This window comes from Palaemon carinicauda, chromosome 21, assembly GCF_036898095.1.
Source record: "Palaemon carinicauda isolate YSFRI2023 chromosome 21, ASM3689809v2, whole genome shotgun sequence".
Classification (NCBI taxonomy): Eukaryota; Metazoa; Arthropoda; class Malacostraca; order Decapoda; family Palaemonidae; genus Palaemon; species Palaemon carinicauda.
This window is the reverse complement of record NC_090745.1, coordinates 16405182-16429870: the sequence shown is the minus strand read 5'-3', so window position 1 is coordinate 16429870 and position 24689 is coordinate 16405182. Positions and strand designations below refer to the sequence as shown.

General features: G+C 43.7%; 1 protein-coding gene across 2 annotated transcripts in view; it reads right to left on the bottom strand.

Annotated features, from left to right (window-relative positions):
* Positions 1-24689, bottom strand: part of LOC137615189 (dynamin-binding protein-like) — a 228203-nt gene that overhangs the window by 55726 nt on the left and 147788 nt on the right. For both annotated transcript variants that reach the window (XM_068344831.1, XM_068344832.1), the window contains exon 16: positions 17455-17637. In XM_068344831.1, coding sequence (XP_068200932.1) covers positions 17455-17637 — 183 coding nt within the window. The remainder of the gene's footprint in view (positions 1-17454; positions 17638-24689) is intronic.

Sequence of the window (24689 nt, the reverse complement as noted above, 5' to 3'; positions counted from 1 at the left end):
CGAAACCTCAGGATCAAACTTATCCCTAAGACAACTGAGAGCGAAACTCACCTACTTTATTCGCAGAGCGGATCCTGACAGCACACCAGCAAATTACGATCCAAGGAAAGTTGCTTCTTCGTTGAATTTCTTTCAACACATGGACTTTGAGAGGCTCCGCTCATATACGGGGTGGAAATCCTCCAGAGTCTTCTATAAACATTATGCGAAGCAAGTGCACGAGATAAAACCTTTTGTGGTGGCGGCAGGTAGTGTCATAAAACCTGTCGTTTAGTGCTGCAATGAACAGTGGACTGTTTTAGGACTTAACAGTGCATCGGGTACATAGGTATTTATACCTGCGAGTGAAAATCACTATGGTGATTAATAGACTGTTCTATACAGGTGCAGAATCTAACCAATAACACCAGTGTCGTGTGAACATTTGAACACAGTGTTGATGCATCTTTAACATCTGAGTGAAACTAGAAATGTTTAGCTTCACATTCATCTGAGTGGCCTTTTTTTTATAATGAATTCATATATGTATATTCTTCCCTTACCGGTCAGAAATATATATAACCAGGATGTTTATCTACGTAAGGTTAGACTTCTACTTATGATGTATACATTTATAATTTACTTTGCCTATGAAAATAAATAGAAAAATGTATCTGCGTCTTCTTTTAACCCTCAGTATATGAAATAAAAGTCTAGAGTTTTATTCTATTCCCTTAAATAGAATCTTGATCGTACCGATATCCAAAGCACGAAAAGGTAATCTCTAGCAAGTTTCCCTTGCGTCCTTACGGATATACAAACTTTGAATCCTTATAGTCGAAGTCGACACTTTCCTTGCAGGGGGCAGGAAGCCCTAAGCTAGTTCCAAACTTGGTGGATATGACAAATAATGTCATATATACGGGTCTAGGAGACCATATAAGGAACTCATTCAAAGTAAAGGCACTTATACAAACCCGCAGATATAGAACTTTCAAGTTAATTCTCTAGTAAGCTTCCATCAGGATGACATGGCCGAGCCCAAAAAACCGGATTTTGAGCAAAGCGAAAAATCTATTTTTGGGCGAGATAGCCATGTCGTCCTGATGGACCCACCCTTCTTTCTTAAATGACCCCACCCGAAACTACTCTATCTGCGGCTATTCCACCTTAAATGCAAGTTCGGAATGATGGGCCGTAGTAGTACGGAGAGGAGGTCCATCGGATACCTTGATAACGGCTCCCCTTTCGTTCGCCACTCTTCCCCCTCAAAGAGTTAAATCTATTCGGGGTGAAGATTGCTATGTGTCGTATCAAAAAATACGTCTCCTGATATTATGCGATATCCTTAAAGCTATATTAAGGATACTCGCTCCAGGAGTAAGAATTCAGGAGACCTATGGTTAATTCTCTGGGAGTATCACTGTAGCAAATATTCCTTAGAAAGCTACCTAAAGGAACCTTCCATCAGGACGACATGGCTATCTCACCCAAAAATAGATTTTTCGCTTTGCTCAAAATCCGTTTTTCATTACTACCTCAAAAACTTTCAACAATCAATTTCTGTCTTTATCTCCATTTTATAGTATCCCAAAACTTCACTACCAACTGACTGATAATTGTTCTTAATATCACATTCTTCGTTATTTGTCTGTTCTTCGTCACTTGAAGTTTCTAAGACTGCAAATCGATTCCTACATTAAATTGCAAATGTTTTCTGTGTTCTTCTAAAAGTTTAATTGTATCAAACCAAGGTATTCTATCCATCTTTCTGTTGGGCGCTTTCAGTTTTAATTTCAGTGTGGCAATGAGGAGCTGGTGATCACTACCAATATCGGCACCTCTATAGCTTCTTACATTTCTCAGAGTCCTCCTCTCTTTATTAATGGTAATGTGATACATCTGAATTTTGTAAATGCCCCATGGTGAAGTCCATGTATACTTGTGGATGTTCAAAAAGAGTACCTCCAATGACAAGATTGTTGGCTGAACAGAAACTTATGAAATGTGCTCAATTTTCATTTGCGACTTTGCCAAGACCCTTGACACCCATCACATTCTCTATCCCTTGATTATTTCTTCCAATTTTTAACATTGAAGTCGCCAATCACAATTTTCCTATTTTTCTCAATGATCTCATCTATTACCCTCTGCAGTTCTTCACAGTATTCATCTTTCCTTTCTTCAGGGGAATCATTTATCATTTGCTGGGGCATAGCTAACTATAATACTCATATTGCACTACTTTGATTTGAAGTTTGCTAGTAACAATCCACTATTTACAGCTCTCTACTCGGTTAATGCCTTTTCTGCTCTTGGTGTCATCATCATTCCTACCCCTTCTCTTCTAACTTCATCTCATCTTCCTGAGTAGATATATATATTGCCTTGGTCTAAAGTTTCCTTACCAATCCCCTAACAACGTGTTTCACTTAGGGCCAAGATATGCAAACTATATTTCATAAATTCACTCTCCACTCGTTGTAACTTCTCAATTTGATTTATGGTTCTAACATTCCAATTACCTGTTTTCAATCTTTTTTTAGCATTTATAAACCGGGAAATTCTTAGCAACCCGCTTCGCCTGGGACTGGCGGGTCATTCTGTCATCTTCTCTTTCCATGACTGACTAAATCCATAAAGGATTCATTGGCTAGATATATCAAATGATAGTCAGTTTCTTGTGATGCACAGTGCCTATTTAACTAAGGAAAGTGACCCCTGCCGGTCCATACTAATTCCAGTAAGATCAACTGCCAGGCATTAGGAGTAAAGCCCAAAGAGATAGTTTGTCCATCACCTTAAAGCCAGTCCGTCACCCTGCTGCCAGTAACTTCATCGAGATTTAGGGGGTATTTCCTCCACACCCAAAGCTCTCATTACTCTACAAGTTGCTCATCCGCTTATACGAGTATAACCGTTGGCAAACATGGACTGCTAATATATACCCCTAGCACTTCAATAAATATATAAATTTTTTACACAAAATTGCAGTGCTTTACCATACCTTATAATTATAAATTATAAAATACTTCTTGTGTCAAAGGAAACAAATGGATGTTTTCATTAAAGTACATTTTTTTATAACAAAGTCCATTATTACTGATGAGAAATTTTATATCTTTTGATGGCTATGTATTGTAAAATTATGACAGAATAACATACAGTAGTAACTTCAACGAGTACAAAGTTTGTTTTTACACAGAATAAGTCCTTTACCCTTATTTAGATAAAATTATATAAAACAGAAATCGACGGCCCATTTTCTCTCATCAGTAGAAAAGTTTGTTTATCATATGCCTAGTAATTATATATTATTGTAGACATTTTATGTCAAAGGAAACATATTTCTGAAATATTTTAATTACTAGTTTTTTTAATTCATATTTTGAAGGCTATCTAATGTGTAATTATTATATAATCACTTAGCAGTAACAAAATAAAAATGCAAATATGCAAATTAAACATACAATTACATGTTAAAAAGAAATATAACCGAGAGTCACAATTTTCGTATACAGCTACTGAGCGGGGACCGGTGCCTCGTACAGAAGGGTTAAAGTTTAGCTGTCTTTTTATCGGGCCTAATATGATCTTTGTAGATATTTTATAAAATACCGAGAGTAAACCTATTGGACAGTAAATGTTCAGGTCTTTTGTGTATCCCTTTTTGAGAATTAGTATAATGATAGTTTTTTCCCAGCTATTGGTATAGAGCATTCTTGCAGACATTTTGTGTAAAGTTCAAAGAGTTTTACTTCTATGAAATCTCCTACATCTACTATTAAACCAATTGTTAGGCCCTCTTCTAGTGCTTTGCCTCTTTTCATGCCTATTAATGCTTTCTTTACTTCTCCTACTGTTACTATTGTATAGTACTGTATAAAAATCCTCTGCAATCTTTATCACTAAACTCTTCTTGATATTTCCAATTTCATCCTTTAAAGCAATATCAGTTGGAACCCTGTTCCAAGTCTTCTTTTCATCAATTTCATGTTTCTTCCTTACTTTAGTGTTTCCTTAATTTTGGACTGATTGGATTTACAAATGTCTTTGGTTTTTAGTTTGTTTATTGTTTTAGATATGTCTTGGATTTTACTGTACCCTCATTTCCAATCTTTTTTATAAGGTTTTTTGGTCTTTTCTGAAAGTTTTCCTTGACCCTCTTCAGGATCTTTTCATTTAGGAACTATTTATTTCTTCTTTACTTGCATAAATTTTATCATGTAGCTGGGAGTACCTATTTTGTATTGCTAACTAGACTCATAAGATTTTTCTCTTAATATAAGAGTATTTATTTTCTTTCATAAAATTAGTCTTTCTCTTACTTTAGATCTAGACTAACGTTACTTTCCATTCTAAGGTTGTTTGACTGTAACTTGTTTAACGCAGTTACATCTTCAATGAGCATAAAATCTATTTCCTTTTTTGTATCTCCAATTGGGCTTCTCGCCCACGTCCATTTTCTATGTTTGATTTTTATGAAAAAATGTGTTCATGATTTCAAGATGGTCTCTTTCAGCAAACTCTACAAGCATGACTTCTCTGGCATTACCTTGTGCTAACTCCAAATTTATCAACTGCAAATTATATATTTTTGGGCTCAGGCCATGTCATCCTCACGGAAGGGTTCCTTTAGGTAGCCTTCTAAGGGATATTTGCTACAGTGATACTCCCAGAGAAATAAAGTGAAGGTCTCCAGGATTCTAACTCCTGGCTCAAGTATATATCCAATTAAGGATATCGCATAATATCAGGGGACGTAATTTTAGATACAACACATAGCAATCTTCACCCAGAATATATCTAACTCTTTGGTGTAAGGGGGAAGAGTGGCGAAAGAAGGGGGTACCAATCTAGGTACCCAGTGGACCTCCTTCCCTATTACTACTACGACACCATTCTTGTAGCTCTCTAAGCGAGATGTGCTCCTGTGTTAACCCGGTGTTTTGTTACAAGTTATTGGAATATTCCTCCTGCAATCTCCAGCATTTTCATCCTTTGGAAAGATGAGTATTAATTCTTTCCTGTGAATAATTTTAGTTTCCCTTTCACATTTAAATTCTAACAATTTAAGTGTGTTTGGTTGAGCGTTGCCGAGAACTGGAGGCAGCCTTTTTACGACTGCAGTCGCCCGTTACAATTGCATTTATTTAGTCAGTAGGGTTACAATTCCCAGTATTAAGCTATAATGTTAGCAATTTAGGCAAATTATACAAGTGGTGATTTTGAATATATGAATATTATTCCTCTTCCTATTAAGTGACTTTACTGATCGTATGCGGTGGGAACCCCGGCGGTACCAACTACCTTGGCCGGGGATCCTACCAGAGCTAGACTACTCTCGCTCATATATACGTTAGTAAAGTAATTCCCCACGTTTAGCCTCACCCTATCGTTCCTTTTCGATTCGTATGAGAATTTACATTCTCTAGAATCTACTGTATAGATAAGTTACGATATTCATTCTCTCTTAGAGAGAAGAGGCTAAACCATTCCTCCTTCCCCAAGTGCCGCCGCCGATATTGGCGGCAATCGCTGTCTTTCTTCATTACCGTCGAGTAGAACAAAAGTTCTTGCTGCCTCAGGCTTTGATTTAGATAGTGACTAACTCAGGGTGCCCTTGTCTTGGCACCGATGATGTCGTCAGCAAAGGAACCATGCTTCCTCTGCCGCCGACGATGTCGTCAGCACAGGAAGCCATGCTTCCTCAGTTCATTGTTGAAGGTAGGCGGCATACCTGCCGCCACCTTTCATTTCAGTGAACTATAAGACCCTTTACCTTTCCCCTTCTGTCCTTTAGTGACATCATAGCCATCACAAAACTCCTTCACCGGTATTCTGAGAGTCATCCTGGCTTACTAGGGTGACTGCATTACCGGCTGGTACCCTGCCGGTAGCAGTTAGTTCAGGCGTCTCTGCCACCTTCCCCCTTACTTCATTCCTTCACAGGAAAAGAATATTATTGGGGGAAGATTGAGACGGCTCCTGACGGCTGCCAGTGGGAAACCTAACATACTTTGGGAAGTCCTCAGCCCTCCCTTGGGCTGCCATCCACAATTTATAGCCGCTGACGTCATAGCCGGCGACAAGCCTTTTGTGGATGGGTAGAAGCCAGAATCCGACAGATTCTTACCCCTCCCATTGGAACTTTCATTCTGGCAAGGAGACAGTAGGTGGCCTGATAGTCCTCCTACACTTCCAACTGTTATGTTTAACCATAATAATAGGAAACTTTCCTTCCTTGATAGTTTTTCTCCCTCTATCAGTCAATACCACCAGGTACTAACCTAACACCGGCAGTGCCGCCGGCTAAGCTACAGTATACAACTATACAGTAGTACACGTTTTCTAACATACAGTACTCTGTGTTCCCTGTCGCAGTCAATTGGTGGGACCACGATTTTGTGTTGAGGCTGAGTACTTCCTCAACACCCAGATGGTATTTTCGATCATCAGGACCCTAAAAAATCACCGATCAGTGTTAATATATACTACAGGTGGATAATGTTGGTATAGACACTTACTAACTCTATCTCTACTTCCTAGAGTTTTTTCCTACCTTGTATTCTCCCTATCAGGGAAACTAAATATTATTACTGACGGAAGTCTTAGCAATGGCCTGGGAGAGGAAACAGATATGTGTTTTTTCTACTTCCTTTCAAGCTTACTATCCTAAGCTACCATAAACAATAGTAATTACTATTGTTGATAAAAATTGTATGCTTTTATATCACTGATATAAAAAATTAAATACTCATTGAGCCCTTTTTCCTTTACAGGAGGAGCCAATGGAGAAGTGTGCAGCCTTATCCTGCAACCACAAAGGCAAAGACTTTTGAGGCTACACGAAGTGCAGAACTCATGCCCCCTGCCGCATCATATTGGGATCCAAAGGGTTGCCCCACCTGCCCGACCCTGCTGGCCAACGGGTTCGGAGAAGCTCCCTCAGTCAACATAGAAACTAGGGATACAGCGAGGGAGACCCTTCGAAAATGGGTAAGAAGGTTCCACAAAACTCTCAGGGACCGTACTTACCCAACGACTCCCTAAGGTGCTTACTGTTCGGAACCCAAGGCCCTACCAAACGTGGTGGTGCCCCAGGAACAGGTCCAGTCTCCCCTCATACAACTGAAGATCGACGTGAACATAGATAAGGCACTGGAAGGCATGGACATCCTCCAAGAAAGGATGTCACTGACACTGAGAAGGACCTACAGCAAGGAGGCCCTGAAGAAGACGTGGAACATCCAGAAGCAGAGGAAGAAGATCCGTTTCAACGGCAACCGAAGACCCTCAGTTCGGCGTGACGGCATACCAACCTATGCCGTCAACTTCTTCAACCCCAACTCGACACCCAGTTGCACATACTGACAAGAACGAAGCGATCTTCACTTCGATTCAACGGATGATGGAATTGTTCCAAAAGGAACAAGAGACACTGAGAAAATCACTCGGGCAGCAGCAGATACTGTTGCAGGAGAGGGCGGACCGCCCTGGATCTACTAAGGGCTCCACTAAGAAGCCCCTTAAAGTGTTGGATCTCCCTCACTGCTCCGAAACCAACCCCTGGAGGTATGCAGAGCATATGCCCATGATGAACAGGGAACTATTCGTCTCAGAGAAGTTGGGGACCAAAATGATTGAAGACCTTGAGTTCTGGCCTAACTTTTCAGCTTACCCAGACTCTTACATGAGACTGCGGGATGAACATGCAGCCTGTGAGGAAATGGTACCCAAACAGGTCATTGTCTTCAAGCATGACAAGGCACAAGCTACCCTCCTGAAAACCTTGAAAGGAACCGGGTACACCAACTCCAAAGTCTCAGCACTGAGCAAGAGACATCCCACCTTTTTTTATCCTTCCTCATTCTCTTTCCCCTTTTCGGAGAAAGCACTAGACTTTTCTGTCAAGGCAGTCGAGGGCAAACCCTGCCCAACCCTAGAGGAATGCAAACCATTCTCTCTAGCACTGCCTACCTGCCAGAAGTAGAAGGATGTCCACCTAACCTTCTCCGTCTCTAAGTTGGATCCAAAGATAGCAGGCCAGCAGTTCAATGAGAACCTTCCGAAGTTGCCAGACCATCTTCTGAGGAGGGGATGGGAGACGAAGGAGACATTTGCGGCCTCCCTTTCTCATCAGAACAGCCTGGAAATGAGTGCAGGTCTACAGAACGCCCCAGAAATGTTCATTTTTCTGGCTAAGTCCCACATGGGTACCCTTGTGAGAGACTTATATGCTTTCCTCAGAGCGAGGAGAGCCTGCAGAGAGTTTGTTTTGGCCTCAGCGACCATAAGACACGAACCAAGGAAGCTGATTACCTCGAGCATCTGTGGTAAAGAACTTTTCCCACAGGAACTGGTCCAAGAGATCATAGCCAGAACAGCTAGGGAGAACAGGAACCTTCTCCAAAAGTGGGGCATGAGCTCAAAGAGGAAATCTTCCTCGGACGGAGGTCCCCAGCCCAAGAATAAAGAGGCAAGGAGACCACACAGACCTGCACAACTACCTGCCGTGACTATGACAACGATGCCTCAGACCACTTTCCAGATGGTCCCTCAACAACTGGTAGCCCAGTCGCCAGTGTTTAACCCTAACTTTGAGAGGCAGTCGACTTCCTTTCGCCCTAGTCAGAAAGGAAAAGGCCCTAAGAAAAGTTCTCCCGGAGGTAACTCCTCTCAGGACCCAGGAGGACGTGGCCACGGAAACAAATCCACAGGACCTCCCATGCAGAGTGACTCCAGGTAGGAGGCAGACTGAATCACTTTCGGGATAGCTGGACCTTCGATCCCTGGGCCCACAGCTAATAACAAATGAACTCGGGTGGAAATGGAACAGAACTCAACCCTGTTTTCCAGAATTCTTCCAAAACTCCACCCCCTCATTAAAAGAATATACCTCAGAAATCTTGAACAAGAAGGTAATAAGGAAAGCAAAGTCCATCAAATTCCAGGAAAGGCTGATTTGCATTCACAAGAAAGACTCAGACAAACTCAAGAGTCATTCTAGACTTGTCTCCACTCAACAAGTTCATCGAGAACAAAAAGTTCCAGATGCTTACTTTGCAACACATAAGGACCCTTCTACCAAAAGGGTCGTACACAGTCTCAATAGACCTACCTAGCAGATGCTTACTGACATCTTCCAATGAGTCGCCCTTTCTCCTCCTACATAGGATTCAAGCTACAGAAGAAGTTTGTCTTCAGAGCAATGCCCTTCGGACTGAACATAGCCCCAAGGATATTCATGAAGCCGGCAGACACAATCATCCAGCAGCTACACTCCGAACGAAGGAGTTCAAGTAGTAGCATATTTAGACAATTGGCTGGTATGGGCAGCATCCAAGACTACTTGTCTGCAGGCAGCCAACAAGGTGATCCAGTTCCTGGAACACCTGGGCTTCAAGATCAATCGCAAGAAGTCTTACCTTCCTCCAGCTCAGAAGTTCCAATGGCTAGGAATCCAATGGGACTTAGTCACACCACCTCTCCATTCCATTCAAGAAAACGAGAGAGAAAGCGGGATCTGTCAAGAGACTAATCCGTCACAAGAGGATTTCAAGACGCCAACAGGAAAGAGTATTGGGCTCTCTCCAGTTCGCAGCAGTGACAGACCCGGTGCTAAAAGCACGTCTAAAAGATGCGTCAGGAGTCTGGAGAAGATACGCATCAAACGCTCAAAGAGATCAATTACGGTTGACCCCGACCCTGTTGCGCACGCAGTTAAGGCCGTGGTCAACAGCCAAGAGCCTAGCACGGACAATTCCCCTGCAACCACCATAACCACCAGTGGCGATTCATTTTCCTTTTGGCTGCACACACATACACACAAACCAAATAGTCTGGCCTATTCTTTACATATTCTCCTATGCCTCATATACCTGACAACACAGATTACCAAACAATACTTCTCACTGCACTGTGATTGTTCAGTGGCCACTTTCCTCTTTGTAAGGGTAGAAGAGACTCTTTAGCTAAGGTAAGCAGGTCTTCTAGAAGGACACTCCGAAATCAAAGCATTGTTCCCTAATCTTGGGTAGTGCCATAACCTGTGTACCATGGTCTTCCACTGTCTTGAGTTAGAGTTCTCTTGCTTGAGGGTGCACTCGGGCACGCTATTCTATCTTAATTCTCTTCCTCTTGTTTTGTTAAAGTTTTCATAGTTTATATAGGAGATATTTATTTTAATGTTGCTCTTCTTAAAATATTTTATTTTTCTTCATTTCCTTTCCTCACTGAGCTATTTTCCCTGTTGGAGCCCCTGGGCTTATAGCATCCTGCTTTTCCAACTAGGGTTGTAGCTTAGCAAATAATAATAATAATAATAATAATAATAATAATAATAATAATAATAATAGAATGGTAGTTAAGGTAAGACGCAGTCATATGCACCCAATCTTTACGACAGCTCCTCTTACCTTCAGGAACGAATGGAGTTTCGTACAAAACGGAGACAATTTTTTAAAGATATTGTTAAATATATTACATCAATTCCAGATGGATTAGGTGAATTCATTAATATACATAACTTTTATTTGAGTACACTATACTGAACATCCTGTTCATTATTAAGTTTATACATCAGAATATTGCTAAAAAATCTCAAGTATCAGCAGCAATACCCATGAGCAATTCAGAAGCAACTGATTTTTGAGAAAATATCAAAAATTTTAAATAATTTTTATTTTTCCTAACATACTTACCGAGAACTACTTTCTTATAGGAGATCACTGGTTATCTCTCTCTCTACGACCAGATTTGAATATATACCCCCCCGTTCCGCGCTCTCAGTAGCTTTTACCCCCGGCATCCAGGAATGTGCCCCGAGAGTAGGATTAACGGTAGGTCGCCCGTTGGCCAGGTCACGTTCGTCATTAAGTTCTATTGCATTAGCATCATGCTAGTAAAGGAAGAAGGCACTCGGGGAAGGTAGGGAGGGCCATTACCCGAAAGTAGTTCTCGGTAAGTATGTTAGGAAAAATAAAAATTATTTAAAATTTTTTATTTTGTTCCAACACGAATACTTACCTTCGAACTACTTTCTTATAGGAGACTTACACTTTAGGAGGCGGGAGTGCCAACCTGACCCACTGACCTGGTCGTGGAGGCCAACAGGCCTCAGTATAACAAGACCTACCAGAGAGCGGAAGCGAGGGTAAATATTCAAACAATTCACGTTAGTGTCTAGGAACTCACCTTTAGAAAATCTTCTTTCGACGTTTCTTCTCAACGTGTTGTCGCGAAGAATGAGTGATTCCTGGGAACAGACGGTACCCCCCGAAGAGGCAAGTAAGCAACTGGTTAGGAGGTAGGAGAACCGCACTTGTGCCTACCGGTCGCTAGTCTTGTATGTGCCTGGGGAATACCGTTATACCGCTTGGAGGGCGGAGATGACTGTTCCAATGGAGTACCCGTCCAAGGATTTCCTTGAGTAATCCTTGAGGTAGTGGGCAGTAAAGGTTGACTGGCTCGACCAAGTACCTGCTCGCAGGATTTGTCCTACTGCCATGTTTTTCTCAAAGGCTAAGGAGGTGCTCAGGCCCCTGATGTCATGAGGTCTGGGAGTGCCTGGCACTGCTATGCCAGCTTCCTTGTAGGATCTGGCGATCACCTGCCTCAACCAGAAGGAGATGGTGTTTTTGGAAACTTGTTTCTTATTAATACCCGTGGAAACGAAGAGGCTCTTGACCTCCGGTCGGAGATGCGCTGTCCTTTCCAGGTATTTTCTAATTGTTCGCACTGGGCACAATTTTAAGTCTTCTGCATTACCTGTCTTAGGGATGGTAGGAATCGAGAAACCTTCGAACCTCGGGTCCCAGACTGCTGGGTTCTGAGTTTTGGCCACAAAAGAAGGTACGAACTTGAAGGATACTTCTTTCCACCCCTTTGAGTGAGAGACGTCGTATGACAAACCATGAATCTCTCCCACCCTCTTGGCTGACGCCAAGGCCAGCAAGAAGACGGCCTTGAGGGAAAGGTCTTTGTCCATGATATCTTTCAAGGGCTCAAAGGGAGGACGACACAGCATCTTCAGAACCAAGGCTAAGTCCCACTGGGGCACTCTCCTCGCCTGAGGGGGGCAAGACTGCTCGAAGCTTTTGATAAGCATCGCTATGTGTCTCGAGGCCCCCAGGTCGATGCCCTTCAGGAGGAAGACTTGGCCTAGGGCAGCCTGAACTCCTTTTATGGCTGGGATTGACATCCCTACTTTGTCTCTGAGGAACACCAGAAACTCTGCTATATCTGGGACCGAGGCCTTAAGAGGTCTAATGTGTCTCTCAGCGCACCACTTTGTGAAGGAGGCCCATTTTGCCTGGTATATTGCCACAGACGACTTCCTCAGGTATAGCGACATTCTCTTAGCTGTGGAGTGAGAATAACCTTCCTTCTTCAGGAGCCGCTGGATAGTCTCCAGGCGTGAAGGCGAAGGGAGAGTGGGTTGTCGTGGAACTTGAGGAAGTGAGGCTGTTGCAGAAGGTCTGACCTGGCGGGTAGAGGCCACGGCGGGTGACTCGTTAGGTCTTTTAGGTCTGCGAACCACTCCCTCTCCGGCCACCAGGGCGCTACCAAAGTCATCTTTAGGTTTCGGGCAGCCCTTACTCTGTTGAGCACTTGCCTTATCAACGTGAAGGGGGGAAAAGCGTAAACATCCAGGTTGTCCCACTTGTGCTGAAAAGCATCTTCCAGGGCTGCTTTCGGGTCTGGCACCGGGGAGCAGTAGACTGGGAGTTGGGCATTGAGTCTCGTTGCAAAGAGGTCCATCACCGGGAAACCCCAACGCTGAATGATGAGCCTGGCTACTTCCGGGAGGAGGGACCACTCTATCCCTACTATCTGGCCCATTCTGCTGAGGCCGTCGGCCAGAACGTTTCTCTTCCCGGGAATGAACCTTGCTAATAAGACTACTTGATTTTCTTCTGCCCAATTCAGAATCTCTATGGTGAGATCGCACAACTCCCTCGATTTTAAGCCCCCCTGCTTCTTTATGTACGCTACTACCGTGGCGTTGTCGCACATCAACGCCACGGTGTTTCCTTTTAGCAGACTTGCGAAGTGTAAGCATGCCTTCTGGACTGCTTTCAACTCCAGAACATTGATGTGGAGTTGCTTTTTCCCTTCCAACCAGGTGCCTCGTGCCGTCCCGTCGAGGAGGTGGGCTCCCCACCCTTGGTTGGAGGCGTCTGTGAACAGGAGCAATTCTGGAGGGCTGGTCCCGACGGGCATCCCCTTGAGGGAGTTCGACTGGCAGTACCACCATTCCAGGGAGGGTCTTGTGTCTGGAAGGACCCAAACTAGCACTTGTTGTGAGTGTGTCTGGCACCAGAGGCTCTTGAGATTCCATTGGATGGATCTGAGCTTTATCCTCCCCTGTGGGACTAGTTTCTCCAACGAGACCAGGTGGCCTATCATCCTCTACCAGTCTTTCGCTCTCCTTGGCTGTTCCGATAAGAAGGGCTTGATGATGTGCCTGAGGTTCTTGATTCTGTCCTCCGAAGGGAAAACTTTCCCTTGAATGGTGTCCAATGTCATCCCCAAGTAGTTCATTTTGTTGGACGGAGATAGATTGGACTTCTTTGGGTTGATGACGATACCCAGATCTCTGCAAAACTGAAGGAGACTTCTCCCTTGTTCTTCCAAGAGGACCTTTGAGGCGGAAAGGAGCAACCAGTCGTCCAGGTATCTGATAAGGCGGATGCCCCGTTCGTGAGCCCACACTGATACAGTCGCGAAGACTCTCATGAATACCTGGGGCGCTGTTGACAGACCGAAGCAAAGAGTCCTGAATTGCAGGATCTGGGAACCCCATTTCACCCGGAGGAACTTCCGACTCGATGGGTGGATCGGAATTTGGAAGTATGCGTCCTTGAGGTCGACGGTCATCATAAAATCTTTCTCCCTCAAGGACAGCAGAACTGACTTTGGAGTGTCCATCTTGAAGTCCGTCTTCTTGACGAACTTGTTGAGAGCCGACAGATCTATAACTGGCCTCCACCCCCCCGTCGCTTTCTCTACCAGGAACAGGCGACTGTAGAAACCAGGTCCTGGGAGAGGAACTTCTTCCATGGCGCCCTTCTCCAATATGGAGGACACCTCCTCTTAAAGGGCGGTCCTCTTTACTGGATCTTTGGGCGCTAGCCATTCCGTCCGGTTGGCCGGAAGAAGAGGGGGTGGATTCGCCAGGAATGGGAGTCTGTAGCCCTCCTTTAGGACGGACACTGTCCAAGGTTCTGCTCCTTGGGCCTTCCATGCTTGCCAATGTAGTCTGAGGCATCCCCCAACCCGAGGCTTGGGCGGGGATAGGGGGCCTCCCACTCTACCTTCTAGAGGAACGGCCTGATCTGCCTCTCCTAGAGGCGGAGTAACCCGACCTGAAGGAGCCTGAGGGTGCTGAAGTACCTCTGCGGGAGGGTTGAGGAGTTGAGGACCAGGAGGAAGAGGGGGCTTCTCTCCTCGTAGTGCTGGAAGAGGCTTGGGGCGTCGCGGCGCTGTCCGAGACGGACCTCTTGTATGGAGGTCTCCTTGACGCTGCCGGTTTGGTGACGTTACTCTCCTTCCTCTTTGAGACTTTTTCCATCAAGGCCTCTAACTCTTTCACTGGAAAAAGAGACTCTCCCCACAGGGGGAGGCTGCGAATTGCTTGCGCCTCCCTGTCCGGTACTTTCCGGGACACTTTGGCGAGAACCGTGTCTCTCTTACGGAGAACCCAGTTGGCTGTAAGGGCGAGAGACTGGTACGAGAGGAATTTTAGGGTTTTACCCCCGGAGGTAATGAGGTCCCTCATCAGGCTTTGCTGGTCAGGGTCTTCGGGGTCGTAGGAGGCTTGCACACCCACCAACGTGGAAGCCCACCAGTCTAGCCAAGAGGAGACGTTAATTAGGTCTCGCGACATCTCCTCCATCATGGAGGCCTCTGCAGGTGAGAAACAGACTGGGGCCGAAGAAGCTCTGTCGTCAGAAACTCCTTGGCTCAGAATGTCTACGGCCGTGGCCACTTTACAAGGTCCTGGGCGACGTCCCTCGGGCAAATAGACCTTCCCTTGGTTCTTGAGGCCCTGGAGTAATTTAGAGGCACTTTGGGACTTGGGAGCCTCGGCATTGCCGGCTACCACATTGTCAATAAACTCTTGCCCCAGAACTAGGTCTCGGGCCAGAGGGAGTGCCAGGGAGGACTTAGGCTGGGAGGGAGTCTGCATAATCCTCAGGAGACTCGACCTCCAGGAATCCCCACCTGTCGCTGTAGGTTCTGCTATTCCATGGTGCCTCCTTATCAGGCTGACCACTCTCCTGTAGGCGGAGTCTTCCGTCGGGGAGCCCTCTCCTCTGTCAGCCGAGGCCTCGGCCTGGGGCGGGGAAGCCGGGTTACCAGGCACGCCGACCGGACGTCTGACCCTGGGGGCCAGGGGTGCCGTCCTGCCAAGGTACTGGACCTCATCTGCCGGTAAGACCGGACCAGGGGCTCGGGATCGTGTAGGTACCGCTGGAACAGCGGGGACTCTCGTTCGCCCGAAGGCTCTGGGTGCTGAGGGTGCGGTTCCCGGGGGCTGACCCGACAGCGGGAACCGTTCCTTACGACCTGAAGGCCGCACCAGCTGGGCTGGTTCGGCCTGGCTGCCTGTAAAGAAGCGCGTTTCCCCCCGCTGGGCGGGGTGAACCGGAGGCCTCGAGGACTTATGCCTAACAGAGAGGTCTTTCCTGCGAGCCAGGTCGCAAGGGTCAAGGCCGTGCTTGGAGGGCGGCCGCCTTGGGGACTGCTCGTTGGACCGGTGGTCCGGGGACCGAAGCGCCTTCGATTCTCGCGACGAAACGAAGACCCAGGCTCCCCCGGGAGATACACTCCTCCTATACTTACGGCTCGGGGAGCGGGATTGTTTCTTGCTGTAGCTAGAGCGCGACCTTGACCTGGAACGTTCGGTCCTGGACCGCTCCCTCCGACGGCGGTGTTTCACCTTGACCTCTTCCTCTGACGAGGAATAGATGTCCGAACAACCAGATGACACTGCGTCCACCACGTGTCGGCTGGAAGCGGGGACTGTGGGTGACTTCTTCGGACGTTGAATGCCAGAGGTCGAGGGCTGGAGGAAGTCATCGGGGACTTCCGTGGGAAGGGTCGGGAACGAATCCAATCGTTCCATGTCCGGGAGCCAGGGATCCAGGTCCACGTCCATCCTCAGGGGAGACCTACCCGGCGTCTTCGGGAGCCTCCAACCGTAGACATCGTGACTTGCAAGTTGGATTTTACTCCGGCTATCTCCCCCTAAAGAGGAGCCGGAAGCACAAGCCCACGAGGGCGGCGGTGACGCTGAAACTGCGTTATTACCCCACACGGGGTCATCGGAGGAAGCGTGCCCCCTGAACACGAGGGCCGACTCTCCGGACGCACTACTAGGACCTTAACTAGCCCTAGAGGGGCCTGCCACTGGCTCCGCACTAACACTGGGCTCCTGGGATAGGACGCCTTGTTCATCCCCTACGCTAGACTTACCTCGTCCCCTAATTTGTGTAGGTGACGGCGAAACCGAGACTCCGTCGGAACGCTCACTGGGCGACGGAATCGGCGAGGAAACACTAACTTTCCTGGGGGAACGTTTCGCTGATTTCCTTTTCTTAGTACCATAACGTACCCACTGAATATCGCTCCAGTCCACGCACTCGGGGCACGTGTCTGCTGACGAGCACACTTTACCTCTACAGGAGGAACAAAGGGAGTGAGGATCCACTTCGGGCTTGGAGAGGAACGCTCCACACGATTTCCCGGCTCTAGGCCCAGGACAACGGCGAACTAGCTCCATAACGCACACAACGCACGACACAAGCCCTTAAGGAAATGAATGAAACACTGGGTAAGCACACGGTTGAAAAGTGAACGCACAGGAACACTTGGGAAAGCACACTATAAAAACGCAAGTTGCCACGCTGGGAACACGTGGGTCGCAGGACGCACACAAAGGATCGGTAGAGATAAAGATACTAGGGAGAGAGATGTTCACCTCTCTCGACCAGAGAACTTAATGACGAACGTGACCTGGCCAACGGGCGACCTACCGTTAATCCTACCCTCGGGGCACATTCCTGGATGCCGGGGGTAAAAGCTACTGAGAGCGCGGAATGGGGGGGGGGTATATATTCAAATCTGGTCGTAGAGAGAGAGATAACCAGTGATCTCCTATAAGAAAGTAGTTCGAAGGTAAGTATTCGTGTTGGAACAAACGATATTTTTAAAGATACAATAAAAATATTGCAGTGAATACCATACAATACTGCATGATAATTAAAGCAATTTTGAAAGAATAAAAAAATAGATATGATGAAATAGCTATTTTAAGAGCTAAGCACAAGATCACCTTGATGTTCTCTTTTCGAAATTGTTTCAAAAATAATTTGAAAATTTCCATGGCAGTCTTAAAAACATCAAGAATGAAAACAAAGAAAGGTAAAATATTCTTGCTTCCAAAATAAAATACTTGAAAGTACATACCTGTGCAAGTTGGAGATAAAGTTTAGCTAAATGCCCTTGTAAGTACATCCTTGCTGCTACTAATGAGCGAGTTGACAGAGTAAGCATCTCTAATCCAGCATTTGAGAGGACTGGCAATTCCATCATTAACTGTGTGTTCAGAGCTTCGTAAGTTCCTTTGGCTTGGGAAAGCTCCTCTTCTAACTGCAAAGATTCAAAATCATATAAAATTCACCTTAGGTAAAAACTAGACAATATTTAACAATACTAAATTATTAACTAAAACTAGAGACTTTTCACATTCCACATATACAAACTCATCTTTATTTGTGCCCTAATGAGCAACTAACAGTGGCCAAACAAAGCAGTGATTCATGATTAAGGAGACCTAAAATGAGGTAGGATTAGATGAAGAGGAAGAAGACTACTGTACTCATAAATAAAAGAATCTGATTACCCACTCAAGTACATGATATGTGCATAAGACCTGCACTACTCTTAATCAACATGGACGTAGGCACTGTCAAAAAATCAAATATAATGAAAAGGAGAGAATATAGAATCCAAAGATTCATGGTCAATGTGTTGTGGGAAGATCCTATTATTGATGAGAAGTTGAACTGATGTGGTATTTTGTAGCTGGAAAATTGATTGAGATCTCAGAGAAATACAGAGACAAAGGCCGATAAGAAGGCTGACAAAATCATGAAGCAACATGATCACCTTCACCAGATGGGAACTCAGGCAACATGGGCACAAGACAAAAGAAAGTGGAAAGTGATCAGACCTCCCACATAAAGGAAAATCTGACAAAATGAAGTTAATAATGATGATTTTCTTCCATTTTTATCGTGTTTATTTTGAACTGTTTCTCTTTTTATCAAATTATTTGCACTTTCCAGTCTACTGTCTATTCTTTCCATCCTCAACTCATTGGACTGTTGTAGCAGCTTCTCCCACTTAAGGGAAAGGAAGACTTGGGCTGTCATCCAAATTTTTATTGGAGGGAGAAAGGAAGAATATTGGAATAAGAAATTGATTTATTTGAAATAAAGTCAGGCCCTCCGTCATCACAGGGGTTAAGTAATAGAGACACCAGCATAGAACAAAAAAACCGCATAATATTAGTACCCTTGGGTCAATGAAATCTAGCTCCTCTAACCAATTACCACTGCTTACAATTAATTTTTACTTTAATATGTAACAAGATTATATTAAATTTTTATTTATGATCCCTTCAATTTTTCCTTCCTTTCATCGTTTTAATCTAATTATTTCACTTTAATAATATTTGATTCCTCCCTCCATTATAAATTACAAACATTTTAAATGGAATAATCAGAATGAAAAAAAGAAGACTTTAGCCAACATTCAGTAAAATACTATCATATAATATTTCATCTTCCAATCTTCCTTTTTTGTTTGCTTTTCATTTGTTATTACTATTCAATTCAGTTCATGTTTATTCCTGCTATAATTGGTAATAACTTCCTTCTTCTTTTTTAGTATTTCCCACAATATTTTGTGGAAATTCTATTTAATGCAGATTTTGTATATACAGTGGTGCCTCCACATACGAATTTAATTCGTTCCACAACCTACTTCGGATGTAGAAACGAATTTTCCCATAAGAATACATGGTAATTCATTTAATTCGTTCCACAGCCTAAAAACCCATAATAAATCCTTAATAAATGGCTACACATAATTACACATAACAATAACATAACTGCATAATATGAAAGAAGCATATAAAAAAGATAATTATAAAGAAATAATGAATAAAAAATGTGTTTTATTGCCACTTTACCTTAGAGACAGGCCAACGCAGGTGTAGGATTTGCTACGCCAGGAGACGGACGATCGGCGAGAAGGTAGACATGGTGTTAACATGTTCTTTAAATAAATACTCTCTCTCTCTCTCCTCTCTCTCTCTCTCTCTCTCTCTCTCTTGTTCTTCTTCAATGTTAGTGTTAGAGACGTCTATTAATTTTTTTCTGAGAGAGAGAGAGAGAGAGAGAGAGAGAGAGAGAGAGAGAGAGAGAGAGATTAAACAAAAATGAGAGATTAAACAAAAATGAGAGATTAAACAAAAATGTGTTGTGTACATATGATTTTTAACAGCGTTAACGAGTTGAAAGACAGTTAAATGTAACTAAAAAAAACAATATCAGCGAATCTGAATTCCTTTATTAACTAAAACAAACATTGATACAAACACACTCGTGTGCGTATGCGCAAACACACACACACACGCACGAGGAGACACGATCGGCGAGGAGGTAGAGATGGTGACTGCGATAACATACGTAACTTACACTACGGACATTTTAATCTAACTTAGCTTATTTTTATTTTTTTTTATTTTTATATTTCATATTTTTTACATATTTTTCTTTTGATTTTTTATTTTCACCACTTTCAGTGACGAGTTACGGTATGTTATCGCAGTCACCATCTCTACCTCCTCCCCGACCGTCTCTCTTATTGCGTAGCAATTCTTGCACCTGTGTGTGTGTGTTTGTGCATACGCACACGAGTGTGTTTGTATCAGTATTTGTTTTAGTTAATAAAGGAATTCAGATTAGCTGTTATTACTTTCTTAGTTTCATTTAATTGTTTTTCAACTCGTTGACGCTGTTAAAAATCATATGTACTCTAACCACATTTTTGTTTAATCTCTCTCTCTCTCTCTCTCTCTCTCTCTCTCTCTCTCTCTCTCTCGGAAAAAAAATAATAGACGTAGACGTATCTAACACTATAACAGCGAAGAAGAACGAGAGAGAGAGAGAGAGAGAGAGAGAATTTTATTTAAAGAACATGTTAATGCTATGTTTAGAGAGAAACAGAAAAAGAGCAAAGTCTTATTTAAAAGAGCTTGTTACAGTGAACCCTCGTTTATCGCGGTAGATAGGTTCCAGACGCGGGCGCGATAGGTGAAAATCCGCGAAGTAGTGACAGCATATTTACCTATTTATTTAACATGTATATTCGGACTTTTAAAACCTTCCCTTGTACGTAGTACTGTTAACAAACCACCCTTTAATGTACAGAACACTTAATGCATGTACTACAGCACCCTAAACTAAAACAGGCACAAATATTAAAGGCGATTTTATATCATGTGTTTCCTAAACACCTAAAAAGCACGATAAAAAATGGCAACCAATGTTTTGTTTACGTTCATCTCTGATCATAATGAAGAAACAAACTCATTTAGTGTACACATATATGTATAGGTTAGTTTTTGCATCGATTATATTGATTATACAGTACTGTATGTTGATTTTTTTATTACCAATGTTTTAGTTTACGTATTTTTCTTAGGACTTCCAAATGAAATCTTTTTCTTTATGACGCCGCCTGAAACGACGGCGTGTACGCTCAGTAAACAACCACGCTCAGAACAAACAAGGCATTTAACGCGCATGATGATAGTGATAAATAATGATACAGTACATACAGTATTTACAGTAAAAGCATTTACAAAATGTTACCTTACAAATATAAATTATACAGTACTTGTACGTAGCAAAGCAGGAAAACAATTTGAGAGAGAGAGAGAGAGAGAAAGAGAGAGAGAGAGAGAGAGAGAGAGAGGGAGAGAGAGAGATTGTTTTACGTACGAATGTAAATTTTAAACAAAAAAAATATGATAGGTTACAACATGTAGACTTTTAAAACCTTCCCTTTAACTTAATGCATACAGTACGTACATTACTAAACTATAAAACAGGTTAAAGTAAAAAATAAAGATTGTTACTGTACTCACCACGAAAGAAGTTCAAGAAAAACTTGAATGACGATGGCGATGAATTTGCTGCACAGTAGAAATGATGATGATGAAGCTGATGATGTGTTCTACTGTGCAGTCAATGATAGTATTTTACGTCTCTTCAGACGGAGGTGTCTTTTCCTGGGACACCTCTTCAACTTCTTCCTGGGAAACTTCTTCAATTTCTTCCGAAGGCGTACTAGCAGGAGGAACTGGCTCTTTTTTGCGAGGCTGGAAGAACATTGTGATCGGAAGTTGTTGCCGCTGCTTCTTTTTTCGATCCAAGAGCATCCTGTAGGGAGTCATGATGTCATCGACCTTATTTGAGAATTGCATCGAGCGAACCATATCCTCGTCCCACTCTTGTAACATTTCTTTCGCCTCCTTCATATGGTTGCAGAACTTGGCAAGCCGTTCTAATGTTAAGCCCGTTTCTTCGACATTTTCTTGGGTCTCTTCCTGGGTACCCTCACTCTCTTCCTCACTTGCCGATTTCGTCAGGTCTTCGAGGTCTGCGTCAGTTAGGGGCTGGGAATGGCAGTCCAACAACTCGTCGACGTCTTCAGTCGTCATGTCGCCAAACCCGTCACCTCCAATTATGGCAGCCAACTGCACAGATTTCCGTATTGCAGAGTGTTGGATTTCCGACGGAGTAAATCCCTTGTCGTCGTAGACAATATCGGGCCACAGCTTCTTCCAGCTCGCATTCACGGTTGCAGGTTTCATCTCTTGAAGTGCCTTTTGAATATTCTGCAGGCACGTGGCTATGGTGTACTGCCGCCAGTACGCCTTCAAGTTGAAATCTTCATCCTCGTCATCTTGGGCAGCATCCACACACGCAACGAGGTCCGCCAAGGTATTCTTCGTGTAGAGGGCCTTGAACGCCCTGATAACCCCCTGGTCCATCGGTTGAATTAATGACGTGGTGTTGGGTGGCAGGAACTCAACCTGAACGCACTCACGCGACAGGTCAGTTGCGTGTCCACCAGCGTTATCCATAAGGAGAAGGATCTTGAATGGCAAGCCCTTCTCTAAGAGATATTCATGGACTTGCGGGATGAAACACTGGTGGAACCAGTTGGAGGTCAGCATCTTCGTAATCCATGCTTTTTGATTATGCATCCAGTACACGGGAAGGAGATTCTTATTTTTATTTTTCAAAGCGCGAGGATTTTTCGACTTATAAATAAGCCCCGGCTTTAACAAAAATCCAGCAGCATTGCCACACATCACGAGGGTAACGCGATCCTTGAATGCCTTAAAGCCAGAGGCTTTGGCTTCCTCTTTGAACAGGAAAGTTCGCGACGGCATTCTCTTCCAAAACAAGCCGGTTTCATCCATATTAAACACTTGTTCCGGCTTGTATCCACCTTCAGCGATAATGTTCTTGAAAGTCTGGTTCACGTAAGTTTCAGCAGCGGCAGTGTCAGCGGAAGCAGACTCCCCATGCAGGGAAACGCTTTTCAGGGCGAAGCGTTTCTGAAACTTCGCGAACCATCCTTTGCTTGCGGAAAAACGTTTCTGAGGCTGGGAATCAGTGGATGTCCCTGGTTGAGGATCATCTGCATCATCATCATCTTCAGCATGGTTGCCGTCGTCGTCTTTAGGTTCCTTTGCAGCAAAATTCTCATATAAGCTCAAAGCCTTTGTTTGGATGGTGTTCGTATCCAACGCTATGTTCTTCTTCCGGCAGTCGGCAATCCACACAGCTAAAGCACCTTCCATGCGTACGATCGTTTTATTACGCGTTGTAACGACTCGCTTCGCTGATCTGCTAAAGGTGATTGCAGCAGTCTTTCTAATGTTCGCCTCGTCCTTTTTGATATAGCGAACGGTGGATTCGTTGATGCCAAAATGGCGGCCGGCGGCCGCGTAACTTCTACCATCTTTTAACATGTCGAGAAGCGTAACCTTCTCAGCTATCGTCATCATCCTTTGGTGGCGTTTAGGCTCACTACCAGCCTTACTAGAAGCAGAACGCTTGGGAGGCATTGTACAGTAGGATTTAACAGAAAGTTCAACAAAAAGTTCAACTTAAAACAGTCGCACACAGCACAGATTAAACTTCACAAACTTAAGAACGTCTACTCAGCAATACGCGGAAAGAGAAAGTGAACGATCCAGCCCCGCGAGAACTTTGATGCTGCGGGTAGAAGATGCGGGCAAAACACCAATCACAGGCTAGATAACAAAACTTGAGTTTTGATTCGTCATCTATCAGCGCTTGAACCAATCACAACCCGTCTTACAGTACTATGGTGCGTTGGTTACTCATAGAAGATGCCCCGCGCATAATGAACGTACGTAGATTAAGTACAATACCGTAATAATAATAAATAATGATAATAATACTGTACAGTAATAATAATAATAATAATGATTAATAATAACAATAATAATTTTATTAACAACAACAATAATAATAATAATAACAATAATAATAAAAATTTACGTACGCTATTTTACGCTCTCTCTCTCTCTCTCTCTCTCTCTCTCTCTCTCTCTCTCGTACGCTTACAGTATTCGAAATGTGATTTTTGCAACAAAGAATATTATTGGATGCAGTACTGTACTACGTACGTATACATACAAAAGATTCATGGAAAAGAAGCACATCCATTACAGTACACACCATTCTAATATGGTATGACTGCATCTGATTTGCGTTTCATGTTCGATTTAATTTTACTACGTACTGAATTATCGTATGATCACATTCTCTTTTCGTGTTTTATTTCTTTCTGTGCTGAATTATATATCATATGTAATGCAATGAACAATCAGTAAGAGCAGATATTACTAATTACAGTATTAATGGAATTACAGGTAACAAAATATCGTATTTGGTTGTCTTCAGATTTCGCGGTATTTTCGAATTTTCCGGAAAATCCGCGATATGTATATATATATGGGTTATGGGAAAACCCCGCGAAGTGGTGAATCCGCGATTGTCGAACCGCGAAGTAGCGAGGGTTCACTGTAATGCTATCTTGGTTTTCTTTGCTTCACTTTTTTCTTTCTTTCTGTTCATCACGGTGGCCCTTCTCACAAATGATCGTTGCCAACAATCTCTTTGTCCTTTATCCCTATCAACAAAAGGCGGTCTATCTCTTCCAGGGTATTGCTACGATGTCTTGTAATAATGGTGATCCCCTTCGATGGATATTTGCTTTAATGGCTGCCTTCAGCTTGATGATCCTCGAGATCATAGGCCTATTCCGGCCATATTGTTTATCCATACAGTATCACTCACATGCACACTGCTCTCATGTTTTTCTATAATTTCTTGCTTCAATTCTAATGAAAGAATTGCCTTCTTCCTGTACTGAAACTTAGCTTCTTAGGCACAATGATTATAGGTAAAATCAAAAAGGAAATGTGAGAAAAGGAAGAAAATAAGCACTGTTAATAACAGAGCAAACAGAGGACAACCACACGATACACACAAGAACAGAGAACTGAGCACTCGACGCTCAATGGC